This window comes from Bombus huntii, chromosome 7, assembly GCF_024542735.1.
Source record: "Bombus huntii isolate Logan2020A chromosome 7, iyBomHunt1.1, whole genome shotgun sequence".
NCBI lineage: Eukaryota > Metazoa > Arthropoda > Insecta > Hymenoptera > Apidae > Bombus > Bombus huntii.
The window spans coordinates 2,553,553-2,573,907 of record NC_066244.1 but is presented as its reverse complement, the minus strand read 5'-3'; the positions used below and the strand labels follow the sequence as shown (position 1 = coordinate 2,573,907).

At 47.2% G+C, this 20,355-nt stretch overlaps 1 protein-coding gene across 1 annotated transcript in view; it reads right to left on the bottom strand.

The window, feature by feature from the left end:
• Positions 1-20,355, bottom strand: part of LOC126867580 (uncharacterized) — a 59,926-nt gene that overhangs the window by 29,419 nt on the left and 10,152 nt on the right. Inside the window, exons 2-3 of the mRNA XM_050622229.1 lie at positions 4,448-4,757; positions 1,075-1,307 (exon numbers count right to left, since the gene is read on the bottom strand). Coding sequence (XP_050478186.1) covers positions 1,075-1,307; positions 4,448-4,757 — 543 coding nt within the window. The remainder of the gene's footprint in view (positions 1-1,074; positions 1,308-4,447; positions 4,758-20,355) is intronic.

Sequence of the window (20,355 nt, the reverse complement as noted above, 5' to 3'; positions counted from 1 at the left end):
TCCAGCGTAATATACAGGTAGGAGAACCGATAATTTAGTCGGGGATCAAATTTCGTGCATAAATATAGTGTTGCATGATTAGCACGACACGATGCATCGCGATGGACCACCGTGAGAGGAGACGCGTGTCGTCCGTTCAATTACGGCCATACTGATTTTAAAAGGGTGCGTCGATCCTCATAAGCGGTTCGTAGTATCGATTGGAGAACGCATCGCGTGCTTGGTGGATTGAATCAGGCATCGACCCGGAAGACCTGCTTTTAGCATCGATTAGCGATGCTCGTCGAAATACAAATTGACGAATAGTTGCAATAGAATTGTTGGCGTTTGCGGTTGCAAGGAACGCTAGCGTAACGAACACCTCGATAAATTCTGACGCTCGATCGTACGCGGTCGCGTAGCTAACCGGAGATAAGGAAAAATAATTCCACCGACATTCCAACGAACGCACGGACTATGTATACCCGTTTTCCGTGACACTAATGGGCAGGCATGAAAGCCGAGAAATTTACGTGACCAATTTTTTTTCTAGTTCATACTAGATAAGCATGTTTTGTCTAGTCATCGAATTCGCGGTTCACCGATAACGTCGCTGTTCATTAACCGTCGTGTACGCAATGAGCCAGAAAACTCTCGCGCGCCTCCGTCGGGCAAAGTTTCAAATCGTTGGCGATTTGCGTTTTGATATCGGCGATAGCGTGCCCTATAAATTACGTCGGAATACCGCGACTCTTTGACTTCTTGCTAATAAATTCTCCGTAATACACTTTACACGATTAATGGTACTTTCTCCTCGGTGATAAAGTCTTCCTTGTTGCTTCGTGGCATCCATCGTTCTGCGCCGTGCAATGTATCTACTTACATCTGCCTTTCTCTGTCTTTCTCTCTATCCGTTTCTCTCTCTCTCTCTCACGCTCGATTTATCTATCGTGTAACGAGCCTACGGTCGCGGGTTAGTTTGTCGTTCGATCGAGAAGCATGTTCTACTCGACTGCAGCGTGAATTTGCATGGCGCGTCGTCGTGGCAAATGGTCGCGCGGGATTCGTATCGGGACAAAAGGAAGATTTACTTACATAGAAGGAGAGCTCGACGCGGTGCGAGAGCTTAGGCACGCAGGTGAGCGCTTCCGATCTGCAACATCCGGTGTCGTCTGAGCACCTGTGCAAGATGGCGCAGTGTGGAATGTAGGTGGTCGACGGGCTTGGGTAAACGTCACGAACCGGAATCACCCTCGGTCGTGGCCATCGGCAGCTGCCCTCTCGCGATACCTTCATCGCGTGTTGAAGAGCCTCTCGGATTTCCGCAGCTGAAACACAGTTCGTCAATTCGCTATACCGACCTTGCTTGCCAAGACAAATCGAGGAAAGCTTAGCCTTGAAAAAGAAATTGCCTTCTATTCTCTTGGTAGACGCGCTAGACGCGCGAGATGTCGCGTGACAGCTCGCCTCGGCATTTCAAAACGAATCTGTAAGGCAGGTGACATAAGTCATGCGAGCTTTCTATTGATTCAGCGCGCAGATACCTAATCGCTTTCTACGCGTTTCACGGAGCGTCGATAATTATGCCGCAGCTATCGCTCGCTGCAATTTGTATGGACGACTACGGGAGAAACTACATTGTACCTAGAAATCAATAAATCCTAGTTCAAACAGCCGCGACTCGAGGTGCCAGGAAGAATCCGCGGAGGTTAAGGCGCGTTCCTACGATCGTGCCTCGATATTAAGATATAAACGCGCGCTAATCGCCGCATAAATAAAGACAGTGTTGCTGCAACGCCTGCACTGACGGCTATGCACTCGGTGTCGCGGTTACGTATCCGTGGGGCACGAGATTCATGAGTCTGGTCACGACAAAGCGGAGTATTTTTAGCAAAACGTCGTAACAAAGTTTTCTCGACGGCGTCTCGACGATTGTAAATTGGAGGTTTATGGTCTGCCCGGGAGCCAGACTCGCCGGATCTCGTCGATGGGGTTAATCGGGCCAAGTTCGGAGCAACTCGATTCCAGCGAGACATCGCGGAACCGTTGTGTATAATCGAAAACTATTGCGGCTGATCGGTGAACCCGGAGATGATCGGGAATTCCACTCGACGTTCGTTAAACTATCGTTTGTCAACGATCGTATCCACGAATGACGTACAAACGTCGGTCTTTGGATGACTGTGACTAAGAACGATGCCTCTGAGCCACGCGCGGATATAAAACCAGGGTTATGCGGTTCGCGAAATTACGAGCACTCCAAGCCGCGCTTCGAAGAAGCAGCTCTCGATCTCTTAACGAGAGAGCGCCGTTCGTTTATTCGAGGAACCGCGTCCTCCAGTTGCCTGGTTTGTTTCGGCCGATGAAATCGTGTTGTCGCGGTGTGAGAACCGCGAAAGAAAAGAGGCTGATTCAAGACAACGAGGGAACGATGACGAAACGATTACGGTAGTCCTTTGAGATGTCGCGAGGTCTTGAGTTACGCCATCAGACAGTAACATCGATAGACATCAAGGACATTGCGCATCTTTCTCGTCATTTCGCTGTATCTTTACTGCCAGCTATACTTATTCAACATTCTTTCTTCGTGTTAGACAGACCGAGGAATGCAACATCTGTAACGATTAGTACCGATTATTAAACGCGATGATTATTTCTTGAAATTGATAATAACTGCTGTGTCATATCTATGTATGTATCGTATCAAAAAGTAGTAAACCGAGGATTAAAATTACGAAGAACCACCCGACCGATAATAACGGGTGTTCTTCGAGGTTAAACATCGCTCATCGGAGTTCACGAAAAAAGATAGGTTGCTGTCGGTATATTTCACGAAAGGTCCTACTTAATTTCTGCCGCACGACTTCCTACGATAGCCGAGGGATCTCGTCTGCGCCCTGTCCCATCTTGACCGAGCATGTATCGCGGATCAGTGTCGTCTAATGACCGCTTTCTCCAAAATTGTTGCTACCATAGCTTTGTGGAAATTACTTGCAGAGAATCTTAGCTGTAAAGAGCAAGCTAAGGATATCGGAAGAGAAATTGCGAACAGCGACAAAGGCAGCGAGGGAAAACGAAAATGGCAATTTGACTGGAGAGGAAAGAGCAGGAAAATTGCAACTAGTAATACAAACATAATGATATTCGTCGCGAGCGATATACATACGTACGAGCGGAATGACGACGCGTGGCGCGGAAGTGTAAATAAAACGACTCGAGGGAGAAGTTTCGGAAATGTCTCCTGGCGGAGATTATTTTCTTTGGTTTAATCTTCGTCGGCGATCTGGCTTTATGTTAATTTCGAACGTAGGCGTTATTCTCGCCACGGCTGCACTGACACGAGATTATATCGGCGCGTTTACAATAGAGGCACGACCGTCAGGGAAGCTAAAGTATGCTCGCTCGTCGAACATCCTGTATTCAAACGTATTCTGGAATGTATTATAAGAGAAAGGGATTAGATCTGATTGTCCTTGATTTTTCCGCCAGCCAGATTGATTCTCTTTCGCGCGACCGCTCCGTTTCAAACGAGGTTGTCTTAGTCCGAATTATCGTGGCCTTGATTTGTCGCGGCGAATACGATCGTTGCAAAAAGTTACATTTAATTCACAATGCGATGCTGCCCTGCAACAGAACTTATCGAGAACGAGCAACAATGAGGATCGAGCAAGCATTGGTAGACGGCGTGTCTGAAGCGCGGTAAATTGATTCGAGCGGCTCGATATGAATTAACAGGTAATAGCAGAGGGGTCAGGGGGGAGTATACAACCCGTGTAATACGCCAGAGAACCCGAACGAAGGGCGGTTGAAGTTGCTGCAATCACGGTGGTTACGGCGCAGTCGTCATCATTAATTTGCATATTGATAGGTTGCCGTTACGATCGAGCGTTGCTTCGCGTGATAGAAACCGTCGATCGAGAAGGAAGGGCCACTTGCAAAAGATTGCTCGAGAAGCTAAACCGTCTTTAAGAGAACAAACGAAAACGTAAAGTTTCTAATAAGCGCGCGGAAGGTAAATACGCGATGCAAAAAGATTGGTCTTGTCGTCTCGGTTTATTCGACGATGACGATATTTACGTACGTTTCCTGTACATCGCACTGTATTTATTAATTTTTAGTCGTCGGCCGTAATTAACGAGAAAGTCATTCGCTTTTTGTCTGATATTTATGTTGGAGAAATAATTGGTAGCGAGGTTGAAGTATCGTGTTGACGAGATATATAGCTACGAGACCACCATCGTCGATTTAATAACGATTAATAACGATACAGCTATAAGAGAAAGAGAGCAGACAGGTGCAGTTTGGAGGGCGCCCTGCAAATATTTGCATAAATCGACAGGATGGAATTTCGATTACGGCACGGCTGTCGAGACAAGGTTTTTCTCTACGCGATCAGAATTCTCTGTATGTCTTTTTTTTCCATTCAGCCATCGAAGCATGTACGTCGCATAGATCGAAGCCAACTTACTCTTCCCATTCTTATTGTATTGCTGCATGTTGCTTCTGGTTTCTTTGACGCTCTCTCGAGTACCCAGAGACTGCCACTTGTGAACGCTGTGCGCCGACATCGACGGGTAGTCACTTTTCGATTGGTAGCCGTTGTACTGCGCCCCTGTTCCACCCTCATACGTTCTCGGATCCCGGTAATCGTAATTCTGGGTAACCACAGGCTTTGGTGTAGTGGTAGTGGTAGTCGTGGTGGTCGTGGTGGTGGTGGTCGTCGTTGACGAGGTGGTCGTGGCCGGAGTTTCGTCTTCGTCCTCGTCCTCGGCGTAGTCCTGAACGAAGAAAGAAATCTTGATGAATTTTTAGCTGAAATATTCGGGATGAAATACTATCTAAGATTCGCTGGCGCGATAGCTCGTGCTAGCGGTGAAGAAATCCAAAAAAATTAATCGCAGTTTCGTGATCGTTTTCTGAATCGTGGGTGGGCCAACACTCCCCTGCAGCTGGTCCGCGAGATTTTTGCCCGGCGATAAGGTTAATAAGCGAATTTGCATCTCATCGCGACGCGCCATTCGCCGCACGAACGAAAACTGTCCGGAAGGAGAACAGAGGTCTACTTAATCGCAGTTTGCAACATCTGGATGCTTTGATCTCGAGCCGCTTAATAGAAACAATCCCTGCGATCGCGCGCGTGTGCACGTACAATCCGGGCAGAATTTCTCCGTGGATGCTTGGTTTACCGTCGACACTTCGCGTGGCTGCCAGCTGCGAGCTGCGAGCCTCTCGTCGATGAACACTCGAAACTCGTGGTAGTCTGCCGTTTCTTTTTCGCGTGCCTTTCGTTTTATGCCACACTCGAGATCCCATTCAAACGCGCTTTTTTAGGGCCGTGCCGCCAGCTCCGGCACCGATTACGCTGCAACAAAAACACGCATCCCGTCGATATACCAGATCTTCGCGAGACTTTTTTCCACGATTAAACCCGAGTTACGCGAAATTTCACGCCCGAATCTCGAACCCGTCCTACGTTGTTATCCTATTATCGTTCCTACCGTATCGGACATTGTCCTTTAAATCTCTACTACGTGTAGAGGTAACGGGTAATTGAATAGAAACGGTCCCGAGGCAAAGAAACGACCGTCTGTTTTCACTTATCCCTTGGCGAGCGGGTTCGATCTGATAGCGGTGGCTGGAGGTCGTGGGACTAAAAATCGAAATAATTTATCAGTAACCGGACAAAAGGCGGCTGGAATTAACTTGTCCGACACCCAACGTGCTCACAATGTGTCCAATTACTCGAAAACCGATGTATCGTTCGTTATGCAACAATGGTTATCGTCGCGTTCCTTTGATCGTGTGTATCTGCTAGTAGTGCGGATACACGCGTAATTCACTTTAAAGAATGTTTTACGAACGATGAGAAAAGATTGATTTCCTCGGGCAGCTCGTTTCGAAACGGTGAATAATGACGTTGTTATCGCAATTACAAACGCGACTCCTGTCTGTTCGCGTCGCGACATTTATTCGCGTACGATCTCTCTTGGTTGTGCGTTTCTCATCGTCGAACGTTACTTTATGAAAGAAATCCATTTACGTTGGGAAAAAACCTTGGCCGCTTCGATCGGTATAACGATATTTTGTTCGCAAGCATCTCAAAGCTCCCTTGCCGTATGAACAAGATTAAATATACGAGTCTTCCCTTCTCTTTGATGTCGTATCGCAAGAAGCGGATTAGGTCGCTAATAAATTCGGTCGATGCACTATCGTTAACGATTTCAAAGGATTCAGGGTCGGAAAGAGGTCGGCTTTGGGCCAAATTTAAAGTCCATCGACATCGCGCTTTCTGAATTTCGCTTTTGTATCTCTCGCCCACCGGTTCCCGCGAAACCTTTCAAGATCTATAAATCGAAAAGTTTTTCGTGTTCGACGGTGTCCGCGGTTTTCTCTTCTCGTCGAACTTTGTTATGTACACAGATGAGTAAATGCGAGTACTATCGCGTGCGCCTGCGATTAGATATCAGTTGGTGTCGGAGAATAATAATTAAATTCAATGGTGAGCGGTAGCGATAAACGACGGTAAAAAGGAGAATCAATTTCGGAGAATTGAACGTCCGCGTTTTACGATGGCGCGTCGTGGCCGAGTGTCAAGGGTCACCGAATGCGCAAGCGGGTCCTGATCTTCGCACGACCATCGTCGCGAGTCACAGATCGTGAAAATTCACGATAAAAATTCCGAGGCTGTCGATACGCTGTTTATTTCGTATTAACCGGTTAGCTGCGCTACAGGATTTCGCCACTCATCGTCGAAACAGTTGGCAACGCGTTGCCAACGCCGATAACACCGTCCCGTTTTACCATTATAAACTAGACCATACGCGTTTTTCTTTCAAACGAATGCCATTTCTCAAGGGGCCCGCCGATGATTAATCGATTACGAGTTACGGAACCGACGATCTACGCGCGTATCGCGTGTACGTTTTCGACGATTTATCGTTAGTCGGCTTCTAAAATTCCGACGATTGATTTACGCGGGCGAACATCGCGATCGAAACGTTCACGACGGGCAAACGACCGATTTAATGGAAAATTCTTTCGGGCCGATGGAAACGGTGCAGAGATCACGAAGAGAGATCAAGTTGGTTTATATGCACGCCAGCTGGCTACAGGAACGAGCACAGTCGTTAAGTGCATTATCGTGCATTGTCTTCGCGCCGCTATAAAATATTAGTCGCGTGTATCCCTTATAAAAAGATCACGGTGTGTTGGCACGACTTTCAGAAAAACAGCGCAGACGATTACATCGCGCGAGTACAAGATTCGATCTCCGGTGTCCACGAGAGCTGTTCGATTTGTTCGCGTTTCGTGGGTGAAGCGGAGGGCACGTAAAACGAATCGACCGGTGTCGTATGGTTATTAGTATCGGCGCTACCCGTTACTTGTTCGAAGGAGAGTTGTGCAACGGCCACCGGAAACACGCGTAAGTGTCTACTGAAAAATTTACAATGCCATAGAGCGTATTTATCCTGCGAAGATCGCACAACCGACTATGTTGGCAGTAAAGAGCCCGGTTTCGAACAACGGAACAACGCAATTTGTATTGCTTGCCGAACAGTAAATGCGGTTACAAATTGGCTCGGAGCAAAAGGTCTTCGAGGTGTAAACGAGAGAGAAAAGAAATATTTTAAACGCCCTTAAACGTAGCTTACGCGGCACGGCAAACGTTAAGAACCATTGCTGCGGTACGGCTGCACCTCCTGTTATTAAATATCGGGTCCAGGCATCGTACCACCGCTGGACCACCCAATAATCCTAGTCTGGTGGGTCCGCTTAGAGCTGCCGTAATTAATGGAAGAAGCCAGTCATTTACATTATGGAAATCTCGGTTACATATTTTTGTGGTAAGAGCGTCGTCCACGAGGGCCGGTGTTCTTGCAAAAACGAACAGGAAGTCTGCCTTTATCCATCAACGGCCATTCTAATTTTGCTTGATGTTCGCTTTTGCCAAGATGTCGTCTTTTACCGACCGTTTACGCCCGATATCGAATCACTCTTGGCAAAGATGTCTCGATTTATATCCGAGGTTGACGTCAATGGTTAATCGAAATTGGAACCTGGGGCGAACCAAGGACGGCCAGCAGACCAGTCGTTAATAAAGTTTTTTAACGCATCCGCCACGCCGCGCCGGTGGAAATAATATTCGCAGATCGATTTTCGTAGTAACGAGCGTAAAGCCGAGCGAACCTTCCCGTCAGTCTTTCCGGCGGTATTTTTAACTACGAAGAGACGGATAGAGAGAAATGGAGAAAGAAAGAGAGAAAAATAGCAGGAAAAAATGTAGAAAGGTACCAAAGCGGTGGATGCGAAGGCACGGGCAACTCGGTGTGTGATCCTCATACAAATCGCAGGTTCATCGTTCCAAGAAAGGGATCGCCTGGCTGCCAGGCTGTCTGCCACCGCGAGTCGTTGGCATTGAACATGGGAGACCATAAACCGACTACGATCGTCATTGATAATGCGTTGCCGTAACTTCTAGGAATGGATTCGCGCCCATTGCAACTAATCGATATGAATGACAATTGCTCGAGACACCAATGGGCACCTTAATTGTCGGATGATACTTGCAGCAGTTGGATTCGTCCGTGCGAACGCGTTATCGAACCACCAAATGGGCGTAAACCGTCTATTGAACTAGAAAATCAATGTTTTAAGGTTTTCTCAGTTTTCTCGCACGACGAAGCGTTCACAATTATTTCCGAATATGTTACCAGATCTTATTAATCGTCGATATTATCGTTGCTTGTTAACGATAATCGATTTGTAATAGGCAACGAAAGATCAAACGACTGATTGTTCCTCATTCCGCGCGTCATATGTCTAATAGCCCGTCATAGTGGAATCATTAGTGGAACATTTTTGTCGGCGAGTCGACGAGCGTCGTTATCACGACTAGATCGGTATTCATCGCAGCCTCTACAAGCTGTCTTATCGTACTCGGGACAAGTGATTTATCGATGTTCTGGGTATCCGTAACGAACGGTCGTTTCCATACCATCGAAATACTGTTTGGTTGTGACGTGTTCTTTAACTGCTTTCAAATCCCCCGACAAATATTTGGACGTTCTTTCTTGGTAATTTTATTTCGCGCGCATTAATTATGATAACAGCCGACAGATCGGAACGGAAACGTTCAACTGTGTTCGAAAACTCCTTGAATATTTTTACCGAGCGCGTCAACAAAAATCCGAGTTCTTACTAAAGCAAAATTTTGGCTTGGTTCCAAACACGTGAAAGCGCTCGCGATGCGGCTGGTGGTCTTGCAAAAAGATGCGTCTTGAGATCAAACTTTGAACAGTCGTTTCTTCACGGTTTTACTTGGCAAAAGCGACCAGCGATATCTTCGACGATCGATCGACGGAAATACCACTCTTTTGGCACGAACAATTTTCGGCAGTGATCGCAACACAAACATTTGGTTATGATTTAGTTGACAAGCGACGCACGTGCTCCAGAATGGGAAGATTATACGAGCGACGTCTGGTTGCGTTCCAATTAGCGCGGGGAGAAGATGGTCGCGCGTTAGCTTATCTCTCGATGTTGAAGCATGACCCTGAAGATGAAAATTAGGCACGATCAACGACGAGGAAAAAAATTCATGACGTAACGCGGTGACTCGGCGCGTTACCGACAATTGTTCCACCATTTAGAATTTGATATTCAAATGGCGATATTCGAACGGAAACACGTCCCCCGAACGCAACCTTCTTGCCACGACCTATTTGAATATCTCCGTGAAAACAATATTTTCGAAGTCGATCGATTGCTTCGCTCGTTTCGGTTCGGTTTCGGCTCGATTCGTTCGAGCGACGATCGACACGATTATGAAATTTATCAGGCACTGGCCTGGTGCGGCATTTTGCACAGCTGTCCGAGTGATGCGTTCCGCGCGACAACTGTGAAATTAGTAGGACGCGTCGAATGTATAATGGCGATGCATCGGTTTCGTCGCGTGAAACTCGATTCTTCGTGTACGTGCCTCTCGCCGGATGTGCTTGTCAAACGGCTTTTTTCCATCAGCCGCTTCCTAGCAGCCAGGACATATTTTTTCTTTCATTCTGCGTGCCACGAGGCGACGGTACGCGGAATTTTAATTGCAAAAGATGAATCAGAAAGGATGGTTTGCAGCTCTCCACGGCAATCGGTCGATTCGAGCGTTAGTCACAGGCTCGCAACCGCGCGATTCATAGATAATTTATGATCGATGTCTACCCGTTCTCCATTTCTCTTTCTCTCCTTTTCGCTCTTTCTTCGCCTTTACGGGCAATTCGTGTGACCAACCCGCGAACCAACTAGCGAGTGCACGTAACCGATCAACCCGAACCACTTTCGATCGTTCGTTCCGTGATCTTCGTCTTTCACGTTCGACTGTCTCCTGCAAATGTTTCGCATCGATTAATCGTTGAAACGAGATTAGCATCGTACCTAATATTCATTTACATTGCATGTAAACGTCGTATAAACGATTGTCACTGGCAGTTTAGTCGGCGATCTACAGTTCCCAGGTCCGGATTCCAAAATAAACTCCACCCTTTGACTGGAAATGTTTTGCGTTATTAGGGAACTTGTTGCTCTTGGAAATATTTCGAGAGACCTTTCTTGACAAAGACGTATTCGGTGTACCACGAAGGGTTCGGTCAACGTCCCAGAGCTGACGAAATACGCTCATAGATCTCGGAGACGGAACCGGGATGCCAAATTCCACGGGGTCTCCGACCGCGGCTTCTCCTTCGGTCTATCTCTTTCGTGCTTCTGCGATCGCTCTCGCGATTAACGCGGATAATAGGAACAATGAAAATGGAAAACCGCCGAGGCTGAAAGTTCAAGCATCCTCGGCGGGGAACAGATCGAACGAATGAATCAAGTAGCGTGCCCTTTGACATCGTTCATTTGCGCTAACCAATGAGATCATCTGGAAGTTCTCCGACGCACAGTTGCTGACCGTTAATAGGGAGAAGGTGCAACGCCTGTATGACATCATCTCGTATTCACGCCTTACAGAACGCGGTATCCAGCCGTCGACACTCCTTAGAAAGTCTTCAAGATAAATAAATGCTTGGAAATTTATTTTTCCGTGCTCCTCTGACAGCCATTACGATAAATCTATTGCAGGACCGTCGTGTGTATCGGGGAATAGATCTTTCCGAGGACAATGGTCGTGTCGGACGCTGCAAATTACCAGATCGAAGAACGCCACGCGATTGCTTTCGTGTCTGCGATCATCCGTAAGTATTTGCATATCAATGATAATCGTTTCGAAAATCCGATCCTTAGATAGAAACGACGTGACGGGTCGAACAGATCTAACGATCTAAGCCCTAAGTAAACGATCGAGCCGTGAGCTGATCCAGCTAATCTAGATCGCCATCGTGCCAATGGCGGCTACTGAACCGTGCAGTATTTCAATGACGCGTCAACACACGCCACGTAACGCACGGGTGCAAGTGGCGATACCGAGGACCATCGACAATTCGCCTTGTCCATGTTTAATTAACTGAACGCGTTCGCATTCCGGGGCGTGGAGCTCCGAGCCATTTTGTCTCGCGCAAAGCTTTATTCAGCCAGGAAGCATTTTGTCTTTCACGTTCGTTCGAAACGGTTACAACTTCGCGCCTTGATCTTTTCAAAATGGTTCGTTAAACTATGCTCTTAGCAGCCAATGCGGCTTGCATAATATTGATACGAGGAACTAAAGGAACGTCATCGCTTGTGAGAAACATGTTTTTGTCAAGTTCGAGGGCGTACTCGAGAGAGTTTTGTCTCTGCTGTCTCTATTGCTTCTTGCGAGGTTGAATATTATTAAATCTTCTGAATTGCTTGAAAGGATCGTTTGCTACTGAACAGCACGATGTATTTCCGAGGTCACGAAGAAAAAACGTATCCCGATATACAGGTACGAGAGAGCTGAATGAACGCCAGGGAATAGCGTAGTATTTTTGTTGCTGGCTCGCATTGAGTTTCTCGTACCGGACGAAGAGACAAGTCGCGAGAGACGAGGGTCAGAGGAGAGGTGGATCCGTTCATACAAGGTGGTTTTCATTGAAAGAACTCGTTCCTCGGGCCAAATAGGGTCAGTCCATTCATCCTGTCGCGGAACGATCGGACGCGGAACACCTATTAGCGGTAACGGGAAATCATCGCGGTAAAATTCACGTTAATAACGAGATTAGAGAAGAGTCTGTGACTGCGATTTCTAACGAGTTGCGAGTTTACGATTTCATTAGTATGCTGTAAAAATCAACACGCGCTCGATCGTCTTAACGAACGGACCAGCGATCGGAGCGTGTTTGTTTGACACAGAAGACACTAGGAAAGAAAGTCAGAGCAAAAATACGTCTCGCGTAATCTCGTTTGCCACTTGGCATCGCTTTGCCGCTCTAAGGATCATTTCGTTAAAGCGAATACACTCATGATCTTGATCGCGATAAATTACGATTTGTTCCACAATTGTATTTTAAATGATGACGATCGAGCGCGTCGATGCAACCTGCCATAATAAGTCTCACGCGTACAAAACAAACTTGCAATTTCGAGAAAACGTAGTTACAATATGTAAGAGAAGTCGATGATAATATCGTCGCTACTGTTTCTGATTAACAATGTATCGTATATGCAAAGAGAGCCGGTGCGTTTTGAACGTTCCGCGTCTCCCGATTAATATTCATTTCGAGTTGACGCGGCTCACGCTCGACACAGATGCAACGTGTAGGCTGCGTTCCGAGACTGCTTCGACGAATTCGACGATCGCGAGGAGGACGCATAACTGATCGTTCGATGAGCGCGCGCTTTCGAGTCGATAGCGTGCATTTTCAAGCGGGTCAACTATTTTTATCCCACTGCTCCACGACATCATCTCTCGGCCGTTATCCATTGCACGCAGGCCAGTGCGATTCACAACGGATATTCGCCGCCTTTCCTCGCGTAATTTCGCGTATAAACCGCGGGCGCGGGACGCGGGACGTGCGAGCGGAGACGGGTGCAGCCGCGACGATGCGCCATAAGCGTCGTTAATGCATTCGAAAAACTTCCATCGTTGATCTCGATCGTCGTCGTGCCAGTGGTGTAAATTATTCATCGATCGCGTAACGGGAAGAAACTCGCACGACCGTGGTGTCCTTTTCTTCAAGGTGGTGCAGCCGTGTCCGTCAGAAAACCGGGCGAACTCGCGCGGTGCACGCGACGCGCGTATGATTTATCGAGCGAGGATCGTTACTTCGTTTCCTCCTTCGCGGCCACATAGTCTCGGAACAATTGATGAAGGAAGCAATACGACGCGCCTTAAATCAGCGGAGCCGTTAATCCTAATCGTCAGCTCGAGCACGACCATTTAAAGAAACTGTTGCAATTAGTACCACGATCGGGTCTTTATCGAATGCTTCGCGGTTATCTATCGATTCCGCCGGGAATTAGAGTTGCCTGGCTAGCAATTTTCCGCGCCCCTCGCGCCACCGGAACGAGCAATTAGCGAGATGTAATCGCGATCTGTTCCATCGATGCCACGCTTGTATTCGATCGTCCAAGTCGCCAAAGCTCCGACTTGACCCGTGATTCCTCTTCCTTTTCGAGAATTTTTATCGGCTACCTTGTACTTGCGCCGATTAATAGAGCCGACGATCCTCGATAAGAAAATAAGGTCGGGACGCGATCGCCGAGTGGCGTGTAGCGTGTGAGACTCGCTCCTCTGCGCAGCAACGATCTCATTGCCGTGGTGTGCTATTGTTCGGGAAAAAAGGTACAAGATCTCCCGTAGACGCGTGCAATTGTAAAACAATGCCGCGCGATGCATAACTAATACCGAGGACCCGTTATTCGCGTGAACTTCTGCTGGATTCCCCGCGGAGAAACTCGCGCTTGGTAGACCAGTTTCAAGCGGTCGTATCGGTGCGTGTACGCGGCATCTCTGGTAGATGCGCGGACAACGCGGCAACGCATTAAACAGCGGAACACGTTTGCTCCGACATGATCTTGAACGATGTTAACGTGGCAGCACGTATGCCGGCAGCGGTACGCGGATATAGCTGCACGCACTACGATGCGAGTGATCTATCGAAATTTAATGGATAGGGCGATAGTTCGTTCTTGTTTAACCGAAACAATGCAACGATGACGTTTGTCGATCGATAGGAATGTCGATCAAACGATCCAATTGACCGGTCATACGAACGTAATTTATACGATGGCTATGAGATAAATATCGACAGACAGTGGTATAATAACACTGGCTGTCTCTCGATCTTTATCTATGACGGTAAACGCAAAATCGTTGATCCACGCACTGGCTGGACGCATTGTCGCAACACGGGGATATCAGCGAGCAGGTGTCCAACTCCACAATTTATACCGCAGGGGCGTGAGAAGATAATTAAGATAATCGAAGCCGAAGGCGCATTGTTCCGCGATCCCGGCTCTTCGAAGCTGAGTTACACGCTGCGTTTCGTTCCACGCACTTTTCCCCACGCGTATTTTATGGCGGCCGTAATTGCCGGTTTCTTCTCGATCTCCTGACGACACTTACATGGCTATGGGCGACGATTAACGTCGTCGGACCTTCTCGACCTCTCCTCCAAATGTCACTGGCATCGGGTTGCGTCTAATTACGCACAAAGATCGCTTTGTCCCTTCGAATCGGCACTTGCTTCCTTGTGTATTTGTAAGTCGAAAAAACTCTTTTTACGACCCAACGGGCCATCGTTCGATTCTGGAAAGTCTTCGACCTTCGACGACGAGTTTCTTCCGCATTTCTTTCGTCGGTTACGAAAGAACTTGCAATTGGCGATTGATCGTGCTAGAACTGAGTCGAACTGCGTGCATTATCGGATTTGAATTTTATCGGTTTTCTCGTCAAATCGTTCGGTCACCGTCTATTTATAGATAGGTCAACGGCGATTTTAATCGAAGTCTGAATACAACCAGCGATCCTTCCAGTCTAACAGCTCAATGAGTACCGGCCTAAACCCGATCCGGCGGATAAAAGCTACTCCTTTTCAGCGGTTCGGAAATATCCCGTGACTAATCGCGCGCGCGCGAAGCCATGACGCAACAAAAGGTGGCTTCAGAACGTAAGTAGACACGAAAAATTTCTGCCCGCCAAGAAGGCGCTTTTATCAAGGATTCGCTGCCGCGCGTACCAATTGGCTCGGGCGCGGGCTTTCAATGCCTCGGAACGTTCCTCCACGACGCAGCTCCGTAAAAGCAACTTCTACGAGTTTAAGTATCTTCGGAATACATTCAACGATGCGACGTGCATAAGTTATGCACTTGCCTCGATAAGAACCGAGATTCTTCCCGGAGAACGCGATGTGCGTGACAAAATCGGAGTACGAAGATCCGAAGGTGGAGAGCGGGGATTTCCTGTGGAAGAGTAGCGGAGAATAGCGCGGTCGCTCGTGATAGGGTGCGTATAGTAGCCGAAATAGCAACAGCGGCTGAAGATAGACGACTGTCGTGGTATCTAGTTGGCAAATGTTAGTAAACTGAGTTGGAGAGCCCGTGACACAGGAGGGTCGTTGCACTTCCCCAATGGTTTCAGCTCATTCGCAGCACATCGTTTCGCGTTCCGCTATGATAATCGTCGATGCGGGAACACGGGATTATTCTCCGGTGCAATTATCTTCGTTGCGTGCACGATTATTGCACTGTGAAGGCAGAAACCTCTGACACTTTGCTGTATTTGTTTGTTTGCGAGACGCGCTTCGGAATAAAGAAGAAACGAGAGAAAGCATCCGTTTGCAGTACGTTCAAAGCGTATAGAGAAAAGAAGTTGTGCATTATCATGGTGCGAGCTACGAAGCGAATTCTCCGTCAATGCAGAGAAGAAAGGCCTAGGATAAGGATGAAGCTTAACCGCGTAATACAATGAAGCAATTAAGTTGGCCATCGGGTGTTGGAACAGCGGTACGGGAACGAGGCTGTCAGCTTCTAAGGCTTCCATGGCATGCAAATCGAGGCAAAACAACGTGACACGGCAACGCGCGGGACGTCGGATCGAATTAGAGAGTCTATGGGTGAAATTGATGAAACGCTCCGCCGTCCGTTTTTGCGACAAGCACCGCCGATGCGATATTTGCCTGACGTTTATTCTCGACGTATCTCGTGATGCATCGGAGAACGGCCAGACGTTTGCCATTGCGTTACTGAAATTCCTCGTGCGTTCGCCTCGCTTGTGAATCAGTCGGAACGATGACATCAATGGGAATCAACGAATTCGCGTCATTAATATTCGTGCGAGCATACGCGCTTCGAAGAAACGAGCGCGAAAGCGGTACGAAACTGTTGCTTCGAGCGAATACCAACATTCAACGGCTGGAGGAGGGCTCACGCGGAAATGAATGTTGCATTATGTTCTCCGGTGTCGCTACATTCGCAATAAAATCATCGAAGAAACCTGTTCGAACATCCAGCTACCTGTACCCTCGCCCTAACGCCTTCTCGAGAAACCTTGGGGATACTACACTGACATAGGATCACAAAGGAACTAATTACCGCGCAAGAGACGCTGTCCCGGTATATCGGGCACTGTTTAAAGAGGAAGCTCGACGTCCCGCGTGAAAAAGACACGTGCAACGCGAGAGAAAGAACAAACGGAATGAAACGTTATTACCACGCCTGTATCGTGTCTCGCCACTTTGAGGTCGACGCATAATAACGAACCGACGCGTCGCAGTTGCCATAATAATTCTCACAAACGCTTCACTCAGGTTATAAATTGGCCTGTGTCGTTTCCGCCTTAACGCGGACGTGACTAAATCGCCGAATATACGAGAAAGTTAGTTTTGTGGCAAAGAACTGTCCATTGCATTGATCGTTCGCGTCGATAATAATAGAGTGAAAACCTCGTTCCCAGAAGTACGTGACGTTTGAGGGAGATCGTGAGGGCATTAACGAGCGCGAATGCACGCGCGTGCGATAAATTCGACCGCGATCAGCATCCGCGGAACAAACATTCGCTAGGGATAAAGTTCGTTGACTTTTCCGGTGAAAATCTCGCCATGCCGACCAGCCACCCACTTCCTGCCAACATCGCTAGGAAGCGGCTGCATTATTTGAAACTCGCCGTTTCCTTCGCTGAGTGAAAATAAACCGGATTCAATCGGAAATCACGCAAAGACCCGATGCCGGCTGGTTGCGACAGGAACGCGACAGGATCGCGATAGAGAATTGTCTATTCAAGGATCGTTATTAGCATAACTGTTAATTCGTTGATGACGTTGCCGCGTTACGCAACATCGTTTCTCAGCCAGTTCGTTTCTCTGGCGTCGAATAGTCGATCAACGTTTATTTGTCCTCGATTCTCTTCTTTTCGATCTACGGCTTGCCACGCGTCCGCCAAACATCGAAGATGGCTCGCAATTAACGCAGCTGGTGCGTGTCGAACGGACAAAAGGATGCACGATTGGCAATCGCATAATTTAATCATCGATCGTCACGTGCTTTCTCTCGAATTCGATGTTAATTAACTCGTTAATTAGTCTTCGCGTACATACAAATTGCGCATGCCGATTCGGTCGTGATATCCAATTAGCCACGTGCCTCGGTCTCCGACGGGGTTCGCTAGACGACTATTTATAATTGCAAACGTCCCTTAGGACTCGTGAGAGTGAAATTATCTCGACAATTTGTATTCCCATAAATTACCAAAAAAGGATTGAGAGACAGCACGACACGCGTATCGTATTTTCCTAATATCTTGCCATTTTCGTTGTACAATCGATCGAACTTTCTGATCGAACGTTTCGAGACGAGAATCACGTTTCTTTATGGCTAATTTTCGCGTGTCGACTTCGTCGAGTTGTCAATCGATCGTGCGATATTCTTATTTCTCCAGACGGTTAATCGATGCGACCGCCTGTGGATAGAGCGTAATTTGTAATGGGAACGTGAAGATGGAACTGTCTAGGTGGTTCCATGTCAAATGTCAAAGGTAAAATTCCATCGACCGACTCGGACTGCCAATCTAGCGAACACCATACACGACCGAGTATTAATTTTAGCGCGGCGCTCGCACATTGACTATTCGCGAGTCTCTCGGTTGCATATTTATGGAGGCTAGAGGCGCGTAGGAAGAACGAGATATTCGCGAGAATGGAGTACGGCTGATTGTCGCGTAACGAGCGAATTTAAATCTTTCGGGGTGCGAGGTGTATCGGGTTTCATACGCTATTCTGTAGTTGCATTTAATTGAGTGTAATAATGCTCGGAGACGGTGCGATTGTCGCATGTAGTTCCAGCTAATTTATTCGCGCGAATGATTCATCGAGTCGCCGCTTACCTTTCGATCATCGCGTTGCGATTACAAAAAAATACGCTTATTAAAATTTCCTTTGATTCGCCAAAGAACTTTCTTCTTTCGTTTATTTCTGTCACAAGTTTCAGGTGTCGTTATTCGTGACCAAGGTAAAATTAACTGGCGAAACGACCCGTTGATTTATGGACCGAAGTTGCGAACGTTTACGATCCCCTTAGCGAATTAACGCGAATGGTTGGGACTTAAGTAGAGGTACACATGGGTGCTGCGACAGATCTCGATCGGGGATTTTTTTTCGACCCAAAACTTTTACGGATGATTCAAGTAACCAATGGTAAACGTACCGGCTACGATCACCTCGATTAACATTAGTTTTGCAACGTTTACCGTTAGCTAATATCCCTGACGCTTGTATTTTTCCTTCCCGGCGACTTTAGACGTTTATGCCGCCACGCGAGAAGTCAATCTTTCGTTACGAAACTGTTTTATTACCCGCGTTTGTACTCGCACGGGATAGCCACCGATGAATGATGCATCGGTAGGTTTTTCACGGATACCAGAATCGTTAAATCTCTGAGAAGCGACTGAATTGTCGATTGCGATTTGTGTCAGGGGACGCGCAACTAATTAGACGCTTTGACTATCGACTATGCAATTAAATAAGCCATTACATCAACGATAGATACGCGATAGCTCGTCGCACTTCAACTGGCGCTTGTATATGAAATATAAATGAATTATTATGAATTATTTATGAGATGGGCATCGCATTTGCGACCTTTAATTGTAATCGATAAGAAAAAGACGGGAATTGGCTGCCTGTCGCTAATAGATAAAATCGAGTTAGTCGCAATGCAGAATGATTACGATTGAGGATCGAGTCGGCGGTGTTTCATTAGTCGCGACGAATGATTATCTCGAGCGATCGAGTGTCCGTATAACAGACGAGTGGAAAAAATGGAGACAATCATGAGTGAAGCAGCCTTCTCTAAGCGCAATCGCATTTGTGCCCATTGACGCAAAGCTCCTCTTGAAATTATCGGATCATGCGTAGCGGCGCGAGATAAAGCCGCATCTTAAGCTTAAGTCATCGAGCCGTTGCATAAATATTGGGCGTGCGTGCCAACACATAAGTACAAGTATCGTAAAGTAGCGTCAAGGTATACGATGAGCAAACAGACGGCAGAACATCTATGTAAACATGTCGGGCCACTGGGTAAAAGAAGCACGTGTTTTCTGGAAGCCGCATTCTGGCGTACTCGGTCGCCTCGCTGGCTCTCGAACGCTCGCCGAGAAAACATAGAAAGGGTAAACTTTATACTCTTGGCGCGAGTTAACATCGGCACGTCATTGCGTCATCAATTGCACCACGATGACACGCGTGGTGATTGCCCAAATAACTCGTTCGACTTCGTACTTTGAGCCTCGGCTTTCGGTGCTTGTCGCTTCTTCACCGATTTTCTCGAAACGAGGCGAAGGGAATGGCTCACCATGGCCGATCCTCGAACGTAAAATTCGGTCCCGTTCGATTCGCCAGCGACTCTCGTAAATATCAACCGATATCAATGATCCTTGTAACAATTGATTAAAATAACAAACAACTCTTGAAGAAGTTGATCGTGCACGATTTGTTTATCAGTGGAGACGCCAATGAGAAAATTCCATGGGAATCGATGCGTGCAGGAGCAACTATCGTTGTTTACGTGCATTTTAACCATTATGAAAATTGTTTTACCTCCGATTGCGATTACACGTGTATCGTTTAACATCGTTTGCATAATTTTCCTTGATTAATACTTCGAGTACATGTTTCCATCGGTAACTGCCTCGCGTTTTCTAGCAGTACTTCCTTTTGCCGATGGCGCCGCGTCCGGCTCGTTTACGCAAATCCAGCGGTAACGTTTAATTATATCCTGCAAGCGGAAATCAAACGCGTCGGATTCTTATTTATCCAGCATAATCGGAGCGTTGAAATACTAATTCGCGCTAACGCATACCGCTTATTACAATTGATTTTTTGTCAACCTGTTTCACTGTTTTTATAAAGTCAACGTTCTTGTTCGCAACATTGTGCGTTCGACGACGCGGCTGTTGCGTTCGCTCAAACGGTTATGTCTCGCAATTACAGAAAG